The 19,516-nt window shown below is 36.8% G+C and overlaps 2 protein-coding genes across 2 annotated transcripts in view; one reads left to right on the top strand and one right to left on the bottom strand.

The window, feature by feature from the left end:
• Positions 1–19,516, bottom strand: part of LOC142339577 (medium-chain specific acyl-CoA dehydrogenase, mitochondrial-like) — a 350,806-nt gene that overhangs the window by 78,036 nt on the left and 253,254 nt on the right. The gene's annotated exons all lie outside the window — the stretch shown is intronic.
• On the top strand, positions 14,657–18,052 carry LOC142339570 (WD repeat-containing protein 5-like). The gene is made up of 2 exons (XM_075389710.1): positions 14,657–14,730; positions 16,969–18,052. Exon 2 carries the CDS (start codon positions 16,980–16,982, stop codon positions 17,952–17,954), a length of 975 nt encoding a protein of 324 aa, XP_075245825.1. The 5' UTR covers positions 14,657–14,730; positions 16,969–16,979; the 3' UTR covers positions 17,955–18,052.

Raw genomic sequence — 19,516 nt, 5'->3', positions numbered from 1 at the left:
GTTTTTTGCTAGTTTCCAAAAGCGTGTTGGGTAGTTTATTGACTTCTTTGTCATGAAATTGTTACAGTTTTTATCAGAACCAATAACTAAACCCAGAACACGATGATCTTAAATAACATCAACATCAAATACCGAACAATATTTTTTTTGCCCTATAATCAAACTCCGGTTTTGCGGTTTTGTAAGGAGGTGACATTTGATCAAAATATAACCAAATGCACTGCCATATTCATTGAAATTGTCTTGCCATGGCTATTGGATCACCTTGTGTTGCCCCTTCTTCAGATTTTATTTCCTATTTTATCAATGAACAGGTCTGACGGGATCTTATAGGAGCTTTTGACTTTTGTATAAATTGAGTTTTATGCAATGGAGTTTAATTGTATAGTTTTCTGATGTTTTTTTAGAGCCAGATCTGCATTCAAGCGTTTAAATCCGTTCCTGGCATCAGTCATAGGGGTCGCTTTAGTACGATCTTCACTATATTATTGGCGGAGTGCATGACATGGCACTTGTTTGTCCAAGGCACCTCTCTGCGTTTTCCCAATAGTTGGTGATCTCGTCTAACGCACTTCACTTATTTCCTACCTTTAATTCGCCTGAAGACCCCGCCAATGCCAATTTGTCAAACCCCCAGATATCAATTTGAGGAGGTTGTTTGCAGAGTTTGCAGAGATCGATTGACGAGGATCTGTTTGATGTCAAATGTTGTCTTCATTTTACTGCATCAAGACCAGATGGGCAATCGCTGCCATTTGTTTTCATATCGGCACTTTTTTTCGGAGCCACTAATTTTTTAAAAAAAGAGAAGTATGAAACTGCAAATCCCTAATTTTTAGATCAGTCACTACAAATATTGGGTCAGTTTTCTGACTATATGAGTGTTTTTCTTGTAGAAAATCTATTACAGTACCTTTTTCCCTTGATGACCATTTTATCGAATATTGATAGACACCGCCCTTCCTTTGCATCATCTGAAAGACATCCTAAAGCATTGGAAATATTACGCGCCTCTATTTGTTTGCCAAAGGCTTTAAATTAAGCCACTTCTTGTTTTCATTTTAATTTCTTCAAATACTCCTGAAGTGCCTTTGCCTCAACCAACAGGTAATCAGATTAGCATTTGATCCACAGATCAATCCTTCTAGACAAAGTTTTTTTTTTAAATTGAAGGATTGTTTTCATTCTGGATCTTGCTAGAAGAAAATGCCGCATAATATTTGCGCAAATCATAACACATACAGTCTGGGGCCCATCTTCAAGCGTCTTAGTGAGGATAATGATCATAACATTGGCAACTTTGAAGCCTACTTTATTTTTGTTAACAGTATACTGGATTGGTCTCTAATAAAATATTGCATTGCAGATTTTTGCGCAGAGTTTGTATTTGTTCGGCTTGAAAAATAGTACAAAAATCTCAGGGTTCCAGGGCTGCCTCAAGTTAGAGTGCAGGGCTATCTTCAGGTGTTTTTTGAGCATCAATTTTTGCATGTTCACTGCATTGTTTGCAAATGAATTTGGATTGTGGTCGTTTTTAGTTGACAGGCCACTGCATCTGACATGCATATATGTTCCGCAGCCGTACCACCAAGATTAAACACCTCAGAGTTGATTAAAACACTTAGAGCAATGGAATTAGGTATCTGACATTGTAAGAGGGAGGCTTTTCACCAATTATAGATTATTGATAAAGATAAATAAAACTTTGCATATATTTCATTGCAAACGGATATCTTACTATGAAGATACAAGGTAAACAAGCGTTTACCATAGGGAAACAAATGAACACCATCTGGGCAGAAGCAGGACTGGTGAAATGATCAGAAGAGGTGTATAAAAGTGAAAAAACGGCGGAGAGCCACTTTCATGTGGTATATTCTCCTGTTACCAAGTTCAATTTTTGATGTGACAATTTTTCTAAGGGAGACAACAATAAGAGATTGGAATTTATAATATATGATGTCCAAGTTGTTTTTGTTGTTGTTGTTGTTGCTGCTGTTGATATGGATTCTCAGACTGGGGACTGGCGGGCATCTTTCTCGTTTCGTGTTCTTGAAAATGTTGTCCTCGTGTTCCTGAACCTTTTACAATTGCATATAAATTTTTCGTCGACAAATTTCCACATGATCTTCAATATTCGTTTTTTCAGACTTGTCCTCTTCGTGAAGTAAGTAAACTCGTTTCTCGCTTCTTCAATTCTAGTTTTCAATGTCGTAAACATTTCGTGAGCTCTTCACTTTTCTGTTTCCCTCTCAGAAAACAAAGGTTCACTAACTTCCTCAGATGTCAGTTTTCTGAGCAGAGAAGTTTTTTCAATACATAGAAAGAGGCAGAAGATTTAACAGTTTTAATTGAATTTTTTAGCTTGTTTGGTCTCCAGCAATCAGTTTTACTTACCTTTTTTTTGAAATTTTTTCAATACAAAAAATCTGTGCTTGTGAGCGCAACGCATTGAGTCCTGTAGACTAGTGTTGGAAGAATTACGGACAAGTAGAGACCGAGTTTCACATTTTTGTTTGCTTTTTTCTGGGAAATATTGCGCTTAGAGAAATAGCGAACACTATTTGCTTTTATAACTCAGTTCTCAATGTGCTTTTCTGAGCTTTCATGCATTTGCAGCCAAAAGTCTTTCACTAGGTCACTGCTGTTCAACACTTCATTCTGGAGGTAAACAAATTTTTTGGAACCTCTAAAATAGATCGTGGTGCACTTGTCCATTGCTGAGCCCATTTTGTTCTCAGTTACCCGGTTGCTTATTGCGTCTGATTCACCGTGTATTCGCTCATGCCCTCTGTTTCCAATCGGCAGCGAAAATCACAAAGAGAGCTCGGTAGCATTTAATGAAGTAGGAGCAGGAATAGTGGTAATCATCGAATCCTGCAACAATGCGTACTGATCTCAAATTGAGGGGAGGACACAAATTGACTAAATAGAAGAGGTCAATTGGGTTAGCTCCCGGATATGTCAAGATGGTTGCTTCAACCGCGCTGTCTTCGTTATATTATGTCCTTGATGTACCAATTACAAAATCTTGTTTATTCTCAAAAAAAGTCTGACAGCTAATTTTCTCACCGCTGAATGTGCATCCCGCTGACTGTACACTAGAAATAAGGAAAGCTCTTGTAAATTTCGAGTGAATTCGCAAAATTTAGCGGCTTAGTAGTACCAGCTGTATTGCAGGATTTAGAGTAAGAGTCTTGGTTTTCCGCCCAATTTAGAGTTCAGAACAATTTTTCTTTGGTATCTTGCAGTTTGCGCATCTGCAAATCATGAGCAATTGTTCTCTTTCGCATAGTGATTTGTGAAAAAATTCCTGTATATTCCTGATCCTTCAATAAAAAAAACCTTGTCTAGAAGGATCAATCTCTGGATAAAAAGCTGATTTGATGAACTGGTCGTTTAGGTAAAGGCACTTCAGGAGTCTGGGGCCTATCTTCAAGCGTCCTAGTGAGGATAATGATCATAACACTGGCATTTTTGAAACTTAAGTTATTTTCGTTAACGATATATAGGAGTGGTCTGAAGTGAACTAATTCATAGTAGATTTTTGGTAGATTTTCTATTTATATGTCTTGAAGTTTTATTTCAAATACTCATGATTCCAGGATGTTACGATCTTTCTCGCTGTGCATTGTTCTCTTCCACATAATGATTTATGAAAAGTTTTCAGTATATTTTCTTTAAGGTAATTTTGTTTAGGGTGTCTAAGACTCTTGGGTTTCCGCCCAATTTACAGTTTAGATCAATTTTGTTTTTTTTGGTAGGTTGCAGTTTCCACATCAGCAAATCATTATCCATGATCATTTGTTCTCTTCGGCATAATGATTTGAGAAAACAATTTGGTATATTTTGTGTAAATGGATTTTGTTTAGGGTTTTTCCATAATCATTCGCAACTCTAGAAACAATCGAAGAGCAATTTTTGTTCTTCTAAAAAAATGTCGCTAGTTTTGTTATTTCTCTTTTTTTGTGATTCGATATTCACCCCGTTCAGTCTGACGTGTTGTTTCTCCTGCTTCTTCAATACTGTTAATATCTATTCTATAATACCTCGAATAAGGAATAATTGAAGCAAAAAACTGTGCATTTCGACATTGAGACTCAGTGGTAACAGTTTTAAGGTCACTAAGGGATTCAGATAGCTCTGATTTGAATTGAGTATACAATTTGTTGCAAGGTGGTGGAAGTTGTCACAGGGACTTGACAAAATACCTTTTATTTGAAAGAGTGCGCTCATTGTTTTCCTAAACCTACTAAGGCAACTTGTATTCCAAACTGAGCTTTGCTGTATAATGAGTCCCAAATCAAGTTGAGACTTGACTTGACTGATTCGAGATCTTTCTCCCCAAATTTTTGCCTTGACGCTTTCTTTTATGTTAAGTATTTGAGATTTCCTTGTATTTAGTTCCAGTTTGCTGGTCTCAAGCCATTTCTGAATAGTTTCTGTTGCCTTATTCATGTCATTTTGGTTGCGTGCTATCGCAATCAAATCATCTCCGTAACGGTAGAATTCAACTTCTTGCATCCTTTTGGGCAGGTCTTTGATAAACCTGAGAAAAATAAATGGCTCAAGATTTGAACTTTGGGGTACACCGCTGGAGACAATTTGGAGGCAAGATTTTTAGCCATTTGTTTGAACAAACTATTTTCTGTTTGAGAGATAAGACTTCATTGGTCCCCATATGCTTCCACCAATTCCCGGAATTTCATTTTTTCAAGTAAAACGACATGCGAAACATTGTCAAAAGTTTTGCCGAAATCAAGATACAGTACAATTAACTCTGTAAGTGCTTCAAGATTGTTTCATTCAAAAATTTGTTCTGAAAAAATGATCGCTTCCTAAAACCGTACTGACTTGGTTGCAACTTTTTTCAGAAAATATTAATTTTTGTCAAAAATTAATTTTTGTCAAAAATTTTGAGATACAGCAAAGGAGAATGACTGGCGGATAACCTGTCACTTCAGCTTACTAACTTCTCAAATATTGGAGATACGTGTCTTATTTTTCAATATGCATGAAACCACTGTTTGTTTTTGCATGTCTGGAAGAGTTTGTTCATTGATTTACACAAAGCTTTCCTGTAAAAGATATATTACAGTTCAATTTCTTCCCTTGATAATCATTTTTTATCGGATGTTGATAGCACACCGCCCTTTGCATCATCTCAAAGACATCTCAAAGCATTGGATATCTTACAAGACTCCATTTGTTTGCCACCGGCTTTAAATACAGCCACTTCTCGTTTTCTTTTTATCTTTCTCTAAACACTCCTCAAAATCCCTTTGCCTCAACGAACAGGTCATCAGATTAGCTTCTGATCCACAGATCAATCCTTCTAGACAATGTTTTTTTCTTGAAGGATCGTTTTCATTTTTTGATCTTACGAGAAGAAAATACGGCATAATTATTAAGCAAATCATAAAGCATATAGACTGAAGCATATTTGTTGAAGCATATCATAAAGCATATTTGATGAACTGGTCAGTGAGGTAAAGGCACTTCAGGAGTCTGGGGCCTATCTTCAAGCGTCTTAGTGAGGATAACGATCATAACACTGGCAATTTTGAAGCCTACTTTATTTTTGTTAACGGTATAAAGGATTGGTCTCAAGTGAACAATTTAATAATAGATTTTTGATAGGTTTTCTATTTATTCTTCTTGATAATTTTTTACAAAGTCTTACAGTTCCTGGGTGCCTCGATTGATGTTGCAGGTCTATCTTCAGTAATTTCCTGATTGTCATTTTTGTGCATGTCCACTGCACTGTTTGCAAATGGAATTTGTTGGATTGTAGTCAGTTTTAGCTTACAGGCCGTAGTAGCCGTAGCATCTAACTTCCACACCTAAGAGGTAAAAAAACTTAGAGCAATGGATTTCGAGTATCTGACATTCTAAGAGAGGAGCTGTTCACCAATTATAGATTATTGATCAAAATAATAAAACTATGCATATAATTAATTGCAAAAGGAGATACAAGGAGATACTATGAAGATACAAGGTAAACAAATGGTTTCCTCAGAAAACAAAATGGAAACCATCTGGGCATAAGGAGGGCTGCTAAAGAAAACAAATGGTTAAATGATCGAACGATCTGTATAAAAGTAAAAAAAAAACGGCGGATAGCCACTTTAAAGTGGTATAATTTTCTGTTAACAAGTTTATTATTTGGCATGGCAATTTTTTTAAGGGAGACAGCAACAAGAGATTGGAATTTATAGCATATGATATCCAAGTTGTTGTTGTTGCTGTTGATGTGGATTCTCAGACTGGGGACTGACGGGCATCTCTCTTGTTTCGTGTTTGTGAAAATATTGATATAGTTTTCCTGCACCTGTTACAATTGCAGACATTTTGCCAGCTGCAACTATTTGTCTCTAAAAATTTTGCATCAAAAAATTTTCACATGATATTCATTTTTCGTTTTTTCAGAACCATCATTTTTGTGAAATCTATTTTTATTTCAGTCTGTTGACTGTTTGGTTCGTTGTAAACATAAATTCGTTTTTCGCTTTTTCAGTTCTAGTTTTCAATGTCTTAAACCATTGTTGAGGTGCTCTCCAACATTTTGTTTCCTTCTCACGAAGCTTAGGTTCTCTAACTTCCTCAGATGTCAGTTTTCTTAGCAGTAACATTTCTTTCAGTTGCAGATACATAGAAAGAGGAAGAAGATTTAACAGTTTTAATTGAATTTTGTAGCTGGTTTGGACTCCAGCAATCCACTTTTACGCACTTTTTTTGAAACTTTTGGCGTACAATAAAATCTGTTTCTGTGAGCGCAACCCATTGAAGGCCGTTGTCTAATATTGAAAGAATTACGAAATCTTGAGGAGATAGCAAACACAATTTGTTTTTTTAACTCAGTGCTCAAGGTGCTTTGCAGAGCTTTCATGCATTTGAATCCCCAGTTCTTTCACTACATCACTGCTGTTAGGCACTTGATTCTCGAGGTAAACAGTTTAATTGGATCTTCTGAAATAGATCGTGGTGCACTTGTCCATTGCTAAGCCCATTTTGTTTTCGGTTACCCCGTTGCTTGTTCCTCCTAATTACGCTTGTATTTGATAACTCCCTCTGTTTATGCTCTCTGTTTTAAATCAACAGCGAATATCAACAAGAGAGCTCGGTAGCATTCATTGAAGTGGGTGCAGGAATAGTAGTGATAGTCGAATCCTGCAATAATGCTTTCTGATCTCAAATTGAGGGGAGGATACTGATTGACTGCAATGAAGATGTCAATTGGGTTAGCTCTGCGATGTTAGTGGATAGTTGATCCAACTGCGCTGTATCCTGGATGTACCAATTATTAATTTTTTTTTGCATTCCACGGAAAGATCTGTACAGTGAAATTTCTCACCACTGAAAGTACATTTCGCTGACAGTACATAAAAGATATGGAATGATCTTGTGAATTTCGAGTAAATTTTCAAAATTTAACGGCTGAATAGTATTAGTAGTAGTGCAGGAGTAAGATTAGGACTCTTGTGTTTCCACCCAATTTACAGCTCAGATCAATTTTATTTTCTTTGGTATGTTGCAGTTTCCACATCTGCAAATCATTCTCCATGAGCAATTTTTCTCTTTCGCATAATGATTTGTGAAAAAATTCCTGTATGTTTTCTGTAAAGTATTCTTGTTAGGGGTCTTTTCATAATCATTCGCAACTCTAGAAACGTAGTTAAATAGCAATATTGTTCTTCTAAAAAAGTTATCGTCAGTTTTTTTAATTCTTGTTTTTGTGATTCAATTTTAACGCCGTTCAGTATGAACTTTTAAGGTCACTAAGCGATTCCGGTAGCTCTAAGTTGAATTGAGTTTCCATTTTGTTGCATGGTGTTGGACATTTTCAAATCCATGCAGGTTACTTCTACTTGATGGCCACGTTTGAGAGGAATAGACGACAATCGGCACAACATATCCAGTGTATGCATTTAGTTTCACTTTCCAGTCACATGGGCTTGACATATTACGTTTTATTTGAAGGAGTGCACTCATTGCTTTCCTAGACTTACTTAGCTTGAGACATTTTGGAGGCAAGATTTTTGGCCATTTGTTTGAACAAAATGTTTTCTTTTTTAGAGTTAAGACTTTATTAGACCCCATATGCTTCCACAAATTCCAGGAAAGTTCATTTTTTAGGCAAAACGACATGTGAAACAGTGTCAAAGGTTTTTGCCGAAATCAAGATACAGTACAATTAATTGTCTAGTTGATTCAAGATTGATTAATTCAAAACTTTGATCTAGAAAAATGATTAATTGAAATGTGGCAGATCGTAGTTTCCTAAAATCGTACTGACTTGGGAGCAATTTTCTTTCAGAAAAAAGTTAAATTTGTCAAAAAATTAGTTTTTTCAAAAAGTTTTGAGGTACAGCAAAGGAGAATTATTGGTCAATAAACTTTCACGTCAGCTTTACTAACTTCTCAAATATTAGAGTTACTTGGCCTATTTTTAATTATGTAGGAAATCACTGTTTGTATTTGCAAGTCTGGAAGAGTTTATTCATTGATTTACACAAAGATTTCCTGTAAACGATATATTACAGTTCAATTTCTTCCCATGATAATCTTTTTATCGGATGTTGATAGCACACCGCCCTTTGCATCATCTCAAAGACATCTCAAAGCATTGGATATCTTACAAGACTCCATTTGTTTGACACCGGCTTTAAATACAGCCAGTTCTCGTTTTCTTCTTATCTTTCTCTAAACACTCCTGAAGTGCCTTTGCCTCAAAGAACAGGTAATCAGATTAGCATTTCATGCACACATTAATCCTTCTAGTCAGGGTTTTTTAATTGAAGGATCGTTTTCATTTTTGGATCTTGCGAAAACAAAATGCTGCTTAATTATTGTGCAAATGTTATGATTTGCACAATAATTAGGCCGCATTTTCTTTTCGTAAGATCCAAAAATGAAAATGATCCTTCAATACAAAAAAACCTTGTCTAGAAGGATTAATCTGTGGATAAAATGCTGATTTGATAAACTGGTTGTTGAGTTAAAGGCAATTCAGGAGTCTGGGGCCCATCTTCAAGCGTCCTATTGAGGATAATGATCATAACACTGGCATTTTTGAAACTTACGTTATTTTCGTTAACGATATATAGGAGTGGTCTCCAGTGAACTAATTCATAGTAGATTTTTGGTAAGAAGTTTTTTTTACAAATTCTCATGATTCCAGGATGCCTGGATTGAGGGTGCTGGTCTATCTTCAGTTGTTTCCTGAGTGTCAATTTTTGCTTGTTCACTGCAGTGTTTGCAAATCGATTGTGGATTGTAGACGTTGTCAGCTAACTGGTCATAGCAGCCGCAGCACCCATTTTCACCACCTAAGAGGTGAAAAAGAACTTGGAGCAAAGGGTTTAGGTATCTGACAGTGTAAGATGGAGTCTGTTCACCAATTATGGATTATCGATTTAATAATTAAAACTATGCATATAATTCATTGCAAAAGGATATCTTACTATGAAGATACAAGGTAAACAAATGGTTTCCGTAGAAAACCAAAAGAATTCCATCTGGGTTGGAGGAGGACCTGCTAAAGAAAAAAATTGTGAAATGATCAAACGATCTGCATAAAAGTAAAAAAAATTACGGCGCAGAGCCATTTTCATATGATATATTTTCCTGTTAACAAGTTTATTGTTTGATGTGGCAATTTTTTCACGGGAGACAACAAAAAGAGATTGCAGTTTATAACATATGATGTCCAAGTTGTTGTTGTTGTCTTTGCTGTTAATGTGGAAGCTCAGACTGGGGACTGAAGGGCATCTCTCTCGTTTCGTGTTTGTGAAAATGTCGTCCCCTTGTTCCTGCACCTGTTATAATCACAGACATATTGCCAGCTGCAACTAATTGTTTATCGCAATTTTTTGAAATTTTTTGAGTACAGTAAAATCTGTTTTTGTGAGCGCAACATATTGAGAGCCCTAGACAAGTACTGGAAGAACTACGGATGTAGAGACCGAGATTCACAATTTTTTGCAGTTTCCTGGGAAATTTTGCGCTTAGAGAGATAGCAAACTCTATTTGCTTTTTTAACTCGGTTCTGAAGGTGTTTTCAGAGCTTTCATGCATTTGAATCCACAAGTCCTTCATTACATCACTGCTGTTAAGCACTTCATTTGGTGGTAAACAATTTGTTTGGATCCTCTAAAAAAATGGTGGTGCACTTGTCCATTGCTAAGTCCATTTTGCTTCCAGTTACCCAGTTGCTTATTGCTTCTAATTCAGCTTGTATTTGATAATGCCCTCTGTTAACGCCCTTTGTTTCAAATCATTAATGAATATCACCAAGAGAACTCGGTAGCATTCAATGCATTGGGTGCAGGAATAGATGTGATCATCGAATCCTGCAACAATGCATACTGATCTCAAGTTGAGGGGAGGATACTGATTGACTACATTGAAGATGTCAATTGAGTTAGCTCTGCGACATGGGTGGGTGGTTGCTCCGACTGCGCTATATTCATTAAGATATATCCTGAATGTACCAATTATTAATTTTTTTGCATTCCACGGAAAGATCTGAACAGTGAAATTTCTCACAGCTGAAAGTCATTTTCGCTGACAGTACATTAAAGATATGGAATGCTCTTGTGATTTTCTAGTAAATTCTCATCTCAAATTTTAGCGGCTGAAAACTATTATTAGTGGTGCAGGATTTAGAGTAAGACTCTTGGGTTTCCACCCAATTCACAGTTCAGATCAACTTTATTTTCTTTGGTATGTTGCAGTTTCCACATTTGCTTATCATTCTCCATGAGTACTTGTTCTCTTTCGCTTAATGATTTGTGAAAAAAATTCCGTAAATTTTCTTCATTAATTTTGTTTAGAGTCTTTTCAAAATCATTCGCATCTCTAGAAACGTAGTTGAGTAGCAGTTTTGTCCTTCTAAAAAGGCTTTTGGTAGTTTTGTTAATTCTCGTTTCTGTGGTTCGATATCCACATCGTTCAGTCTGACGTGTTATTTCTCCTGCTTCCTCAATATTGTCAATATCTACACCATAATCCCCTCGGATAAGAGACGAAATATCGTGTATTTTTACATAGAGACTCAGTGGTAACAATTTTAAGGTCACTAAGCAATGTCGGTAGCTCTGATTTGAATTAAATATCAATTTTGTTGCAAGGTGTTGGAAATTTTCAAATCCGAGGAGGTTACTTCTACTTGATAGCCACGTTTTAGAGGAATTGACGGCAATCGGCACAACATATACAGTGTATGCATATGGTTTCACTTTCCAGTCACATGGGCTTGACAACTTACGTTTCATTTGAAGGGGTGCGCTCATTGTCTTCCAAGACTTACTAAGGAAATTTTAATTCCAATCTAAGTTTTATTGCATAATGAGACCCAAATCAGGTTGAGACATGACCGATTTGGGATCTTTCTTCCCAAATTTTGGCCTTGATGCTCCCTTTTATGATGAGTATTTGAGATTTTTTTTATTTAGTTTCGTTTTATTGGTCTCAAGCCATTTCTGAATAGTTTCTGTTGCCTTTATCATGTCATTTTGGTTGCGCGCGATTGCTTCAAAACTATCAGCGTAACAGTAGCTTTCAAGCTCTTGCATCCTTTCGGGCAGGTCCTTGAAGAACTGTAAAATTATAATTGCCTCAAGAATTGACCCTTGGGATACAGTGCTTGTGACAATTCTGAGGCAAGATTTTTGGCCATTTATTTGAGCAATTTGTTTTTTTGTTTGAGAAATAGGACTTTATTGCTCCCCACATTCTTCCACCAATTCCAGGAAATTTCATTTTTCAGGTAAGATGACAAGGGAAACAGTGTCAATGGTTTTGCCAAAATCAAGATACAGTACAATTAATTCTCTGGTTGCTTCAACATCGTTTTATTCAAAATTTTGATCTAGAAAAGTGATTATTTGAAGTTTGGCAGATCGTCGCTTTCTCCAACCGTACTGATTGGGTGCAATTTTTTTCACAAAATAGTATATTTTGACAAAAATTAGTTTTTTCAAAAACTTTTGAGGAACAGCAAAGGAGAATTATTGGTTGATAACCTATCACATCAGCCTTACTAACCTCTTTAAGGATTGGCGTTTCTTGGCTTATTTGCCAATATGTAGGAAACCACTGTTTTTTTATGCATTTCTGGAAGAGTAATTTCACTGATTTACACAAAGTTTTGTGGCATTTGTTTCTCAATTCCACCCAGTCAAGTGGACTTGTTTGGATTAAGATCACACATAATATTGCCTATTTGTCTTTTGCTACATGTCAATTTTTTTTGAAAATTCATTAGTATTCGTAAATGATATTTTTTCACACTTGTTAAAAACTGAAACGAAATACTGATTGAACACTTCTGCCTTTTCATTGTCGACAAACGTCTACTCATTAATTAATTTCAATGCTATTGGTAACAACGCAGTCTTCTTTATGCACTTGAGATAATTTTGAATTTTACTAAACTTTCTCTCTTCGAAAACTGATTTCTCGAAATCTCGTAAGTAATTCTTACTCGACTGTTTGATTTGTTTTTCTAGACTTTTCAGTTTAAGCCATTTGCTTAGAGAGCGCTGAGTTTTTTTTGAGTTGATGCAGTCGTTGGATTAAATTTGTGGTAAAACTTGAAATCGATGCAACAAGATTAAATTGGTGTTTGGTTATCCTCGGACAATTTTTGTCAATTTTTTCCTATAACTTTTTGCATCATTGGAGCACACGTTTTTCAACATTGTTGTAGAAAAAAGGTAAAAACGGTTTTTGTTCAATGCTTTTCTTATATTCTCCCAGTTGGTTCTTTTGAAGGCAGAATGTAGATTTTGTTACGGATAATGTTTCAATTTGGGATAATTCAATTATTGTTTCGATCGGCTTATGGTCAGAAAATTGTTTGTTGTTCTGGAAAAGATCGATCAAAAACATTTCTCAATCACATTGCTTTAAAAAATCAGGATTATTACAGAGGAAAACATCAAGTTGGCCATTAGAAAAATTACTGAAACTAAGTTCAATTAGTTTTCTTACTAGTTCTTTTTCGTAGAATTTTTGACGATATAGAATGCCAGTTTGTTTGTGAGAAATTTAGGTCACCAAAAATTATCACTCTATCACAATGATTTTCAACAGCTGAATCATGAACTAAATCAAGGAGCTTCTGTAATTCATTTAATTTCCATTGATAGGGGCTAGGCAACGGTGCGTTGTATATATTGCAAATAAGGATATCAGAACCCGTTGTCAAAATTTTTATGCTAAAAGGTCCGGGTATTCAATTCCTAATTCTATATATTGGCGATGAATTTTCAATTTGACGGCAATGAGAACACCGTCGTCAGAAATTTTTCTATCGTTTCTGTATATATGTATATATATACATATAGATTTTTATATATATTTATATATATATATATATATATATATATATATATATATATATTTAAAAAATCTAAGAGAGTCCCCTCTTTGCGGGAGGATGTAAGCTCATTTGCTAGTTATGTTTGGGAGGTTGATGAGAAACGTAGTTTGACAGTCACTGAGTGATTTGCTTGTTCACTTTTCCAGTCGCCTCTATGAAGTTGCTGAGGGATTGGCAGTCAACGTAAGTCAGTAGATTGAGCTCTTCAATGTTCTCTGGTCTGTAGTGGTCCCAAAGATGGCAATAGAAGAAGAAATGGGTCGAGTTTTCTCAGCTGAGCCTCACATGCAGAGGGGTGATGCACATTGACTCAGTCTCATTTTGAATTCTGCGAAAAGAGGGGTGATACCAAAAACAAGGATGCATTTTTTGTTTGTTAAGTAAGGATTTCCGAGGATCAGGGGGCTCATGCTGTGGCAGTCTGGCTTTGTATTTCTAAACATTCTCAGGACAGCAAAGTCATGAGGTGAAGACCATTTTCTCAGCCACAGTTCACTGATGAAAGCAGTGACCGACTGAGTACTATATCCTTGTGCAGGATAGTTACCCGTGATTTTTTCAAATCTTCTCAGGCAGCTTTCGAGGAGATGCCCTGTTGATCGCGCGTGACCAAGTGCGTTGAGGAGAACTTCAGCCACTATATCCGGTTGATTCTGTTTCAATTTTGTCAGAAACTTTGCGCTAATGCTCTGCAACAGAATGTCTAGTGGGAGGACTCCAAGCGAAACTTCACAGGCAGACCGTGGCGGAGACATGCAGTTCTTGATATTCGATCTTAAAATGCGATTCGGTTGCACTTGTAGCTTTTTCAAATGAGAAGTAGCCCAAATTGGGGAAGCATAGATGAGTTGCGGTTCGATAACGGTTTTGAAAAGGAGCGTCTGAGTGTTAAGTGTGAGACAACATCGCTTCGAACATTTCCACTGGATCGAGTTCCAACTTTTCTGTCCTTTACTGATAGCCTTGTCGAGATGAATCTTGTATGTCTGTTTCCTGTCGATGTTCTTTCGTTTTGCATAATTGACCGTTAAGATAGATTGTAGATGGTATAGGTTCATCTGTGTGGGATGACTTTATTTCTGTTTTTGATCCGTTCACTTTCATCTTCCAGTTGAAGCACCAATTTCTATCGAACTGCACAGATTTCCAAGCTGGTCTGCCAGGTTAGCTTTCGAATCCGCATGAACAAGTACCGATGTATGGTCCGCATGTTTGAACACTTTGTGCGGGCTGATCAAGAAATCGTTGATAAACAACATGATTAGGATCGGCGATAAAACGTTTCCCTGAGGCAGACCGGTTTGGCTCTCGAATTCTTCAGTGCAAAAAAAGTCAATCTGAATGTAAGCTTTTCTGTTTCGTAAGAATTTTTCTAGGAGCTTCAAAAGATTACCGCTGACTCTATAGCCTTTGAGTTTGTAGAGCAGACGGTTGGTCCAAACACTATCAAACGCCTTTTCCATGTCAATATTTACTCGGGCGCTAGATTGGCTATTTTTGAACTTCTCCGCTTCAAGGTGAAGTCGGTACAGCGAACGAACTGTTCCTCTGCGAGATCTAAAGCCTTCCTGGTGTTCTTCAAGAAAATTATATCTATCGACGTGTCGTCTTAGTCTGTGCTCGATCATTCGCTCAAAAACCTTTCCAATGTGGGAAGCGATTGATAGAGGCCGATAACTGGAGGGGACATTGTATGATTTTTTTGTCAACTTTTTTAATGAATATCACTCTAGAGGTGTTCCAGGGACAGATACTTTTCCTGAGGCACATATTGAAGAGTCGTAGTAGGATATCTATAAATCTGGCTATCTATTAGGATGTATCTGATCATTGTCAAAAGAGAAGGAGCGATAGCAGTTTTTTAGAGCGCGGACAAGTTCGCATTCGGAGAATGCACACATCGTTTCTGTAGATCAAGTTATTATCAGGGAAAAGTGATGACGACGGAATATCTTGTTTTAGCCAGTCTCAGTTATACAGATGAGATCAAAATGGATGTTCAATGAAATGTTTGGAGGATTGAAGTTAAATTTGTGTTTTTTAAGATCGTGCAGCATTATGATTTTGCAATTTGCTAGGGATTTAGACTTCAATTAACGTATTGTTCAAGAACTTGTTTGCTGAGTAGGTGTTCAAACTGTCTTGTTATAGTATTAATGGTGTCTTCAAGATTTCAAGAGACGACTACAGACTGATGCAAGAGAATTCGATGGTGAACTTACAGCAAAAATTATGACCATGCATAACAATCCGTGAAAATGAATATAAATACAATTAGACAATTAATTGTTCTTGCTTGTCGATCAAAAGTTTGCACAGAAAAGTTTACCAACTATATCGGTAGTCAAATGCTGAGAGACAAACAACGGAATTGGGAAAAATTATATGAAAAAGGCAATCGATATGTAGAATGTGATTTTGAATTAGTATCTGTAATTAATTTCTAGAAAAATGTTTGTTTTTCCATTTGTGCCCCCCCCCCCCACCTCCTCCAGCTTGGTGGGCGCATATTATTTGCACCCTCAGACGCACGTGCATTATTTGTTCTCAATGATTTACTTTGTAATGCCACATGCTCTGTAACGGTTGGGCTCAGAACGTACTTGGGGGGGGGGGGTAGTAGTAATATTACAAACTATATTATGGGTGACTCGAATCCCTACAGTGACAGCCGAGGGATTCTGTTGCGTTTCTTTTCTACTTTTGGTTGTTTTCCGTTTGTGACCACCCACCCCCCCAGCTTAGTGGCTGCATATTTGCACCCCCCCCCCCCCAGACAAACGTGCCATATTTTTACATAATGATTTACTACGTAATGACACGTGCTCTGTAACGGGGAAACATAATGTACTGGGTGGCACAAACGAAAAAGATCCGAAAATGCAAACAGCCGCTCTTCATTGGCTCCGATCGACGCTTCTACTGCAGGGAGGCAGCGCTTGGAGCGTCCGCCATACATGGGGCCGCTGGGGGCACGGAGCGCCCCTAAATAAAGAGTATTTAGATATGTCACCATTAAGCGATCTACAAATCCAAAAAATTTGAACTCAGGCGTTTCCTGAGGTAGATCATCACTATGTCATTTATTCTCAACAGTACCAGTAACATGGTAACGCATAAATTATGATTAGGGGCATAGAAAACACTGGAAGACCAAAACAGAATAGATCATTATATTGATTTTCTGCGTTAAATGAAATGTTCAAAGAAATGGCGAATGAAATGTTCTTGCCTATCTTTTGTTTTCGGACTTTTTCCGTTTGTGCCCCCAGTACGTTATGCACCCCCAGCTACGGAGCACGTGTCATTACTTGGTAAATTTTTATGTAAAAATATGGCAAATGAGTCTGGCGTGCAAATAATATGCACCCATTAAGCTGGGGGGGGGGGGGGGGGGGGCAAAATGGAAAAGATCCCATTTTTTTCAACTGATGTTTGTTGGTATTATTTTCATTTTTGATAGATTTGAAAAACTTCGAAATTTTTATGAAGACTTAGAGCTGGAAGGGCCCCGGAACAGCCAATATGCACCCAGTGTTGGTGATGGGGAGGGGCCTTTCTAAATTTAGTTTTTATTTCAGATTTGGATTTAATGGAGGCGCAAATCAGGAAGCCAAATTCAGAAGAAACAAGCAATAAAACCCCAGCTGTGCAATGCCCAAATTATACATTAAAGTACACTTTAACTGGTCATTCTAAGAGCATTTCAACTCTAAAGTTTAGCCCTAATGGCGATATTCTCGCAACTGCTTCTGCCGATCGAGTGATTAAACTATGGGGAGCTCTGGATGGAAAATTCGACAAAACTATGTGTGGCCATGAGCGGGGCATTTCAGATATTTGCTGGGATGCCGATTCGAGGCACCTGTGCTCGGCTGCTGACGACCGAACTTTGAAAGTTTGGGACGTGGGAGCAGGTAAAAATGTTTCGTCCTTCAAGGGCCATACAAGTTACGTGTTCTGTTGTCAATTTCACCCTCAAAGCGCTTTAGTGGTGTCGGGCTCTTTCGATGAAAATGTCCGTGTTTGGGATGTGAAATCAGGAAGCTGTGTCAAAGTTCTGAGTGCACATGGAGAACCAGTTTCAGCTGTGGATTTCAACCGAGATGGAAATTTATTAGTTACCTCTTCGTATGACGGTCTATGTAGGCTGTGGGAAACTAATACCTGGCAATGTATTAAAACAATTGCAAATCCAGAAAATCCTCCAGTGTCTTTTGTCAAATTTTCTCCCAACGGAAAGTATATTTTGTCTTCTACCTTGGACAGTCATATTAAACTTTGGGATTTCAACAAAGGCAAATGCCTCAAAAGTTATGTTGGGCATTTAAATGAGCAATATTGTATCGCAGCTAACTTTTCAGTAACAGCTAGTAAATGGATTGTGTCTGGATCAGAAGATAAAATGGTGTACATTTGGGATTTACAGTCTAGAGAAGTCGTTCAAAAATTATCTGGTCATTCAGATGTCGTTATCACAACATCTTGTCACCCGACACAGAACATTTTGGCTTCCGGCGCCCTTGAAAGTGATAAAAGTGTAAAGCTATGGAAATCTGAGAGCTGAAAATTCTTTTTCTTTTGTAAAAATTTACTTCGTAGATTTAGTGATCAGTTGTCTTACATTGTAATTATTTATTGTTTAAATTAATATATAGTTGTGTGTTTGACAGTAGAAAGTGGATGACAGTAATAATTTATGGTGTCACTAGCGGGGTGCTAGTTGGCGAGATAACGATTATTTATCCTGCTTTTTGCTAGGATATCTTGGTTTGCCGTGCTGCTTGATGTTTGTTTTTCAGGCCGTCAAAATTAGTCCAGTTCTTGGTACCAACATAACCTCTGCTTATACTATCAGATTCTGGTAATTTTTAAACCTATAACGGACAGGCCAATTTTTCGGTCATCCTTCTGTGAACATAAAACACGAAGGCAACAAAAAGTTGGATTTTTTTCAAACAACTCAAAACTCGCAATAGGACGATAATTCATCAAATATGATGCAAATATATTTAAAAAACTTTGTGAAAAGTTTGAAAAGATTTTTTTTGGAAAAAAAAGTTTCTTCTGTTGGGTGCAAGCAAATCGGTGCTGCAAACAAATTTCGAATGAAATTTTTTCTTGGAACAAGTAATTTAAAATTGGTTCTATATCAACTTGTTCCTGAAATAAAAATCAACAAAGAAAAATTTTAAACATTATTTTAAGTCTAGAATTATTTAAATGCATTTGCACGTTTTCCCCCTAAAATTGAAATAAACTTTGAGGTCTCCCAAGTTATTGTTAGGTGAAATGTTTGATAGGCCTCAAAAGAAGTTGGTAGCAATCACATTAGTCCTGCGGTCTTTTTAATGCAATTTTTTGATTGACCAATTTTTGTCTAATTCCACTAACCCTTCGTCCTCAAAAACAGGCCTAATATGTAAAGCACGAAGGGCCTGATCACCTCTTTTGAGACTTACGCTTTACTCGATTCGCTGAAACTTTGAGAAGACAAATTCATGTTTTGAAATGCGGTTCTTACGCCCTCAGTCACACCTTCGCAGTATTCACCACGTCCACCCGCCTCTACCAGGCGATTTGGAGGAAAGTTAATTCTCCTAATTTAGAATTGTGTGTTCATGATATCCCCTGAAGTTTCTGAAAGTTTCAAATTTTATTTCCTTTTGGCATAGTGAAAATTCTGTATTGATATCTTGACTATAAAAAGCTCTGCTGGTAAAAATTTTCATTTTTTTTTCAAATTTTGAGCTCCATGATATTAGTCAACCTAATTGTTTATTTTTTGGAGAATGGAAAGCAGTACTTTTGAGCGGAGAAATTCTATGTTTTTGTCAAAAGTGGTCCACTTTCTTAATTTTAAATATACCTCAATTTTTTTGCACCAAAGTATTCTAATAAGCCTTCTTTCACTTTGACTATATTTTGCTCCAATTTTTTTTTTGAAAGGATTGTCTTGTTTTTAATTGCTCTCAAACGAAGTTCTTAGCAATTATTATACTGCTGGTCCGTACATTAGATACTTAAACGACGGGGTTAATCGCTGGACATGTATAACTTGAGAGTTCAACCCCTAGTTCTTCTCTTGGTATGTGGTTAATTATTAAAGAAAGTTTAATGCAAATATGA

Source organism: Convolutriloba macropyga, chromosome 5 (genome assembly GCF_964194025.1).
Source record: "Convolutriloba macropyga chromosome 5, txConMacr16.3, whole genome shotgun sequence".
NCBI lineage: Eukaryota > Metazoa > Xenacoelomorpha > Acoela > Convolutidae > Convolutriloba > Convolutriloba macropyga.
This window is presented reverse-complemented; position numbering and strand designations above follow the sequence as displayed.

Excerpts from the sequence above, each read along its gene's own strand:
- LOC142339570 (XM_075389710.1), top strand. The coding sequence starts at position 16,980 with ATGGAGGCGCAAATCAGGAAGCCAAATTCAGAAGAAACAAGCAATAAA.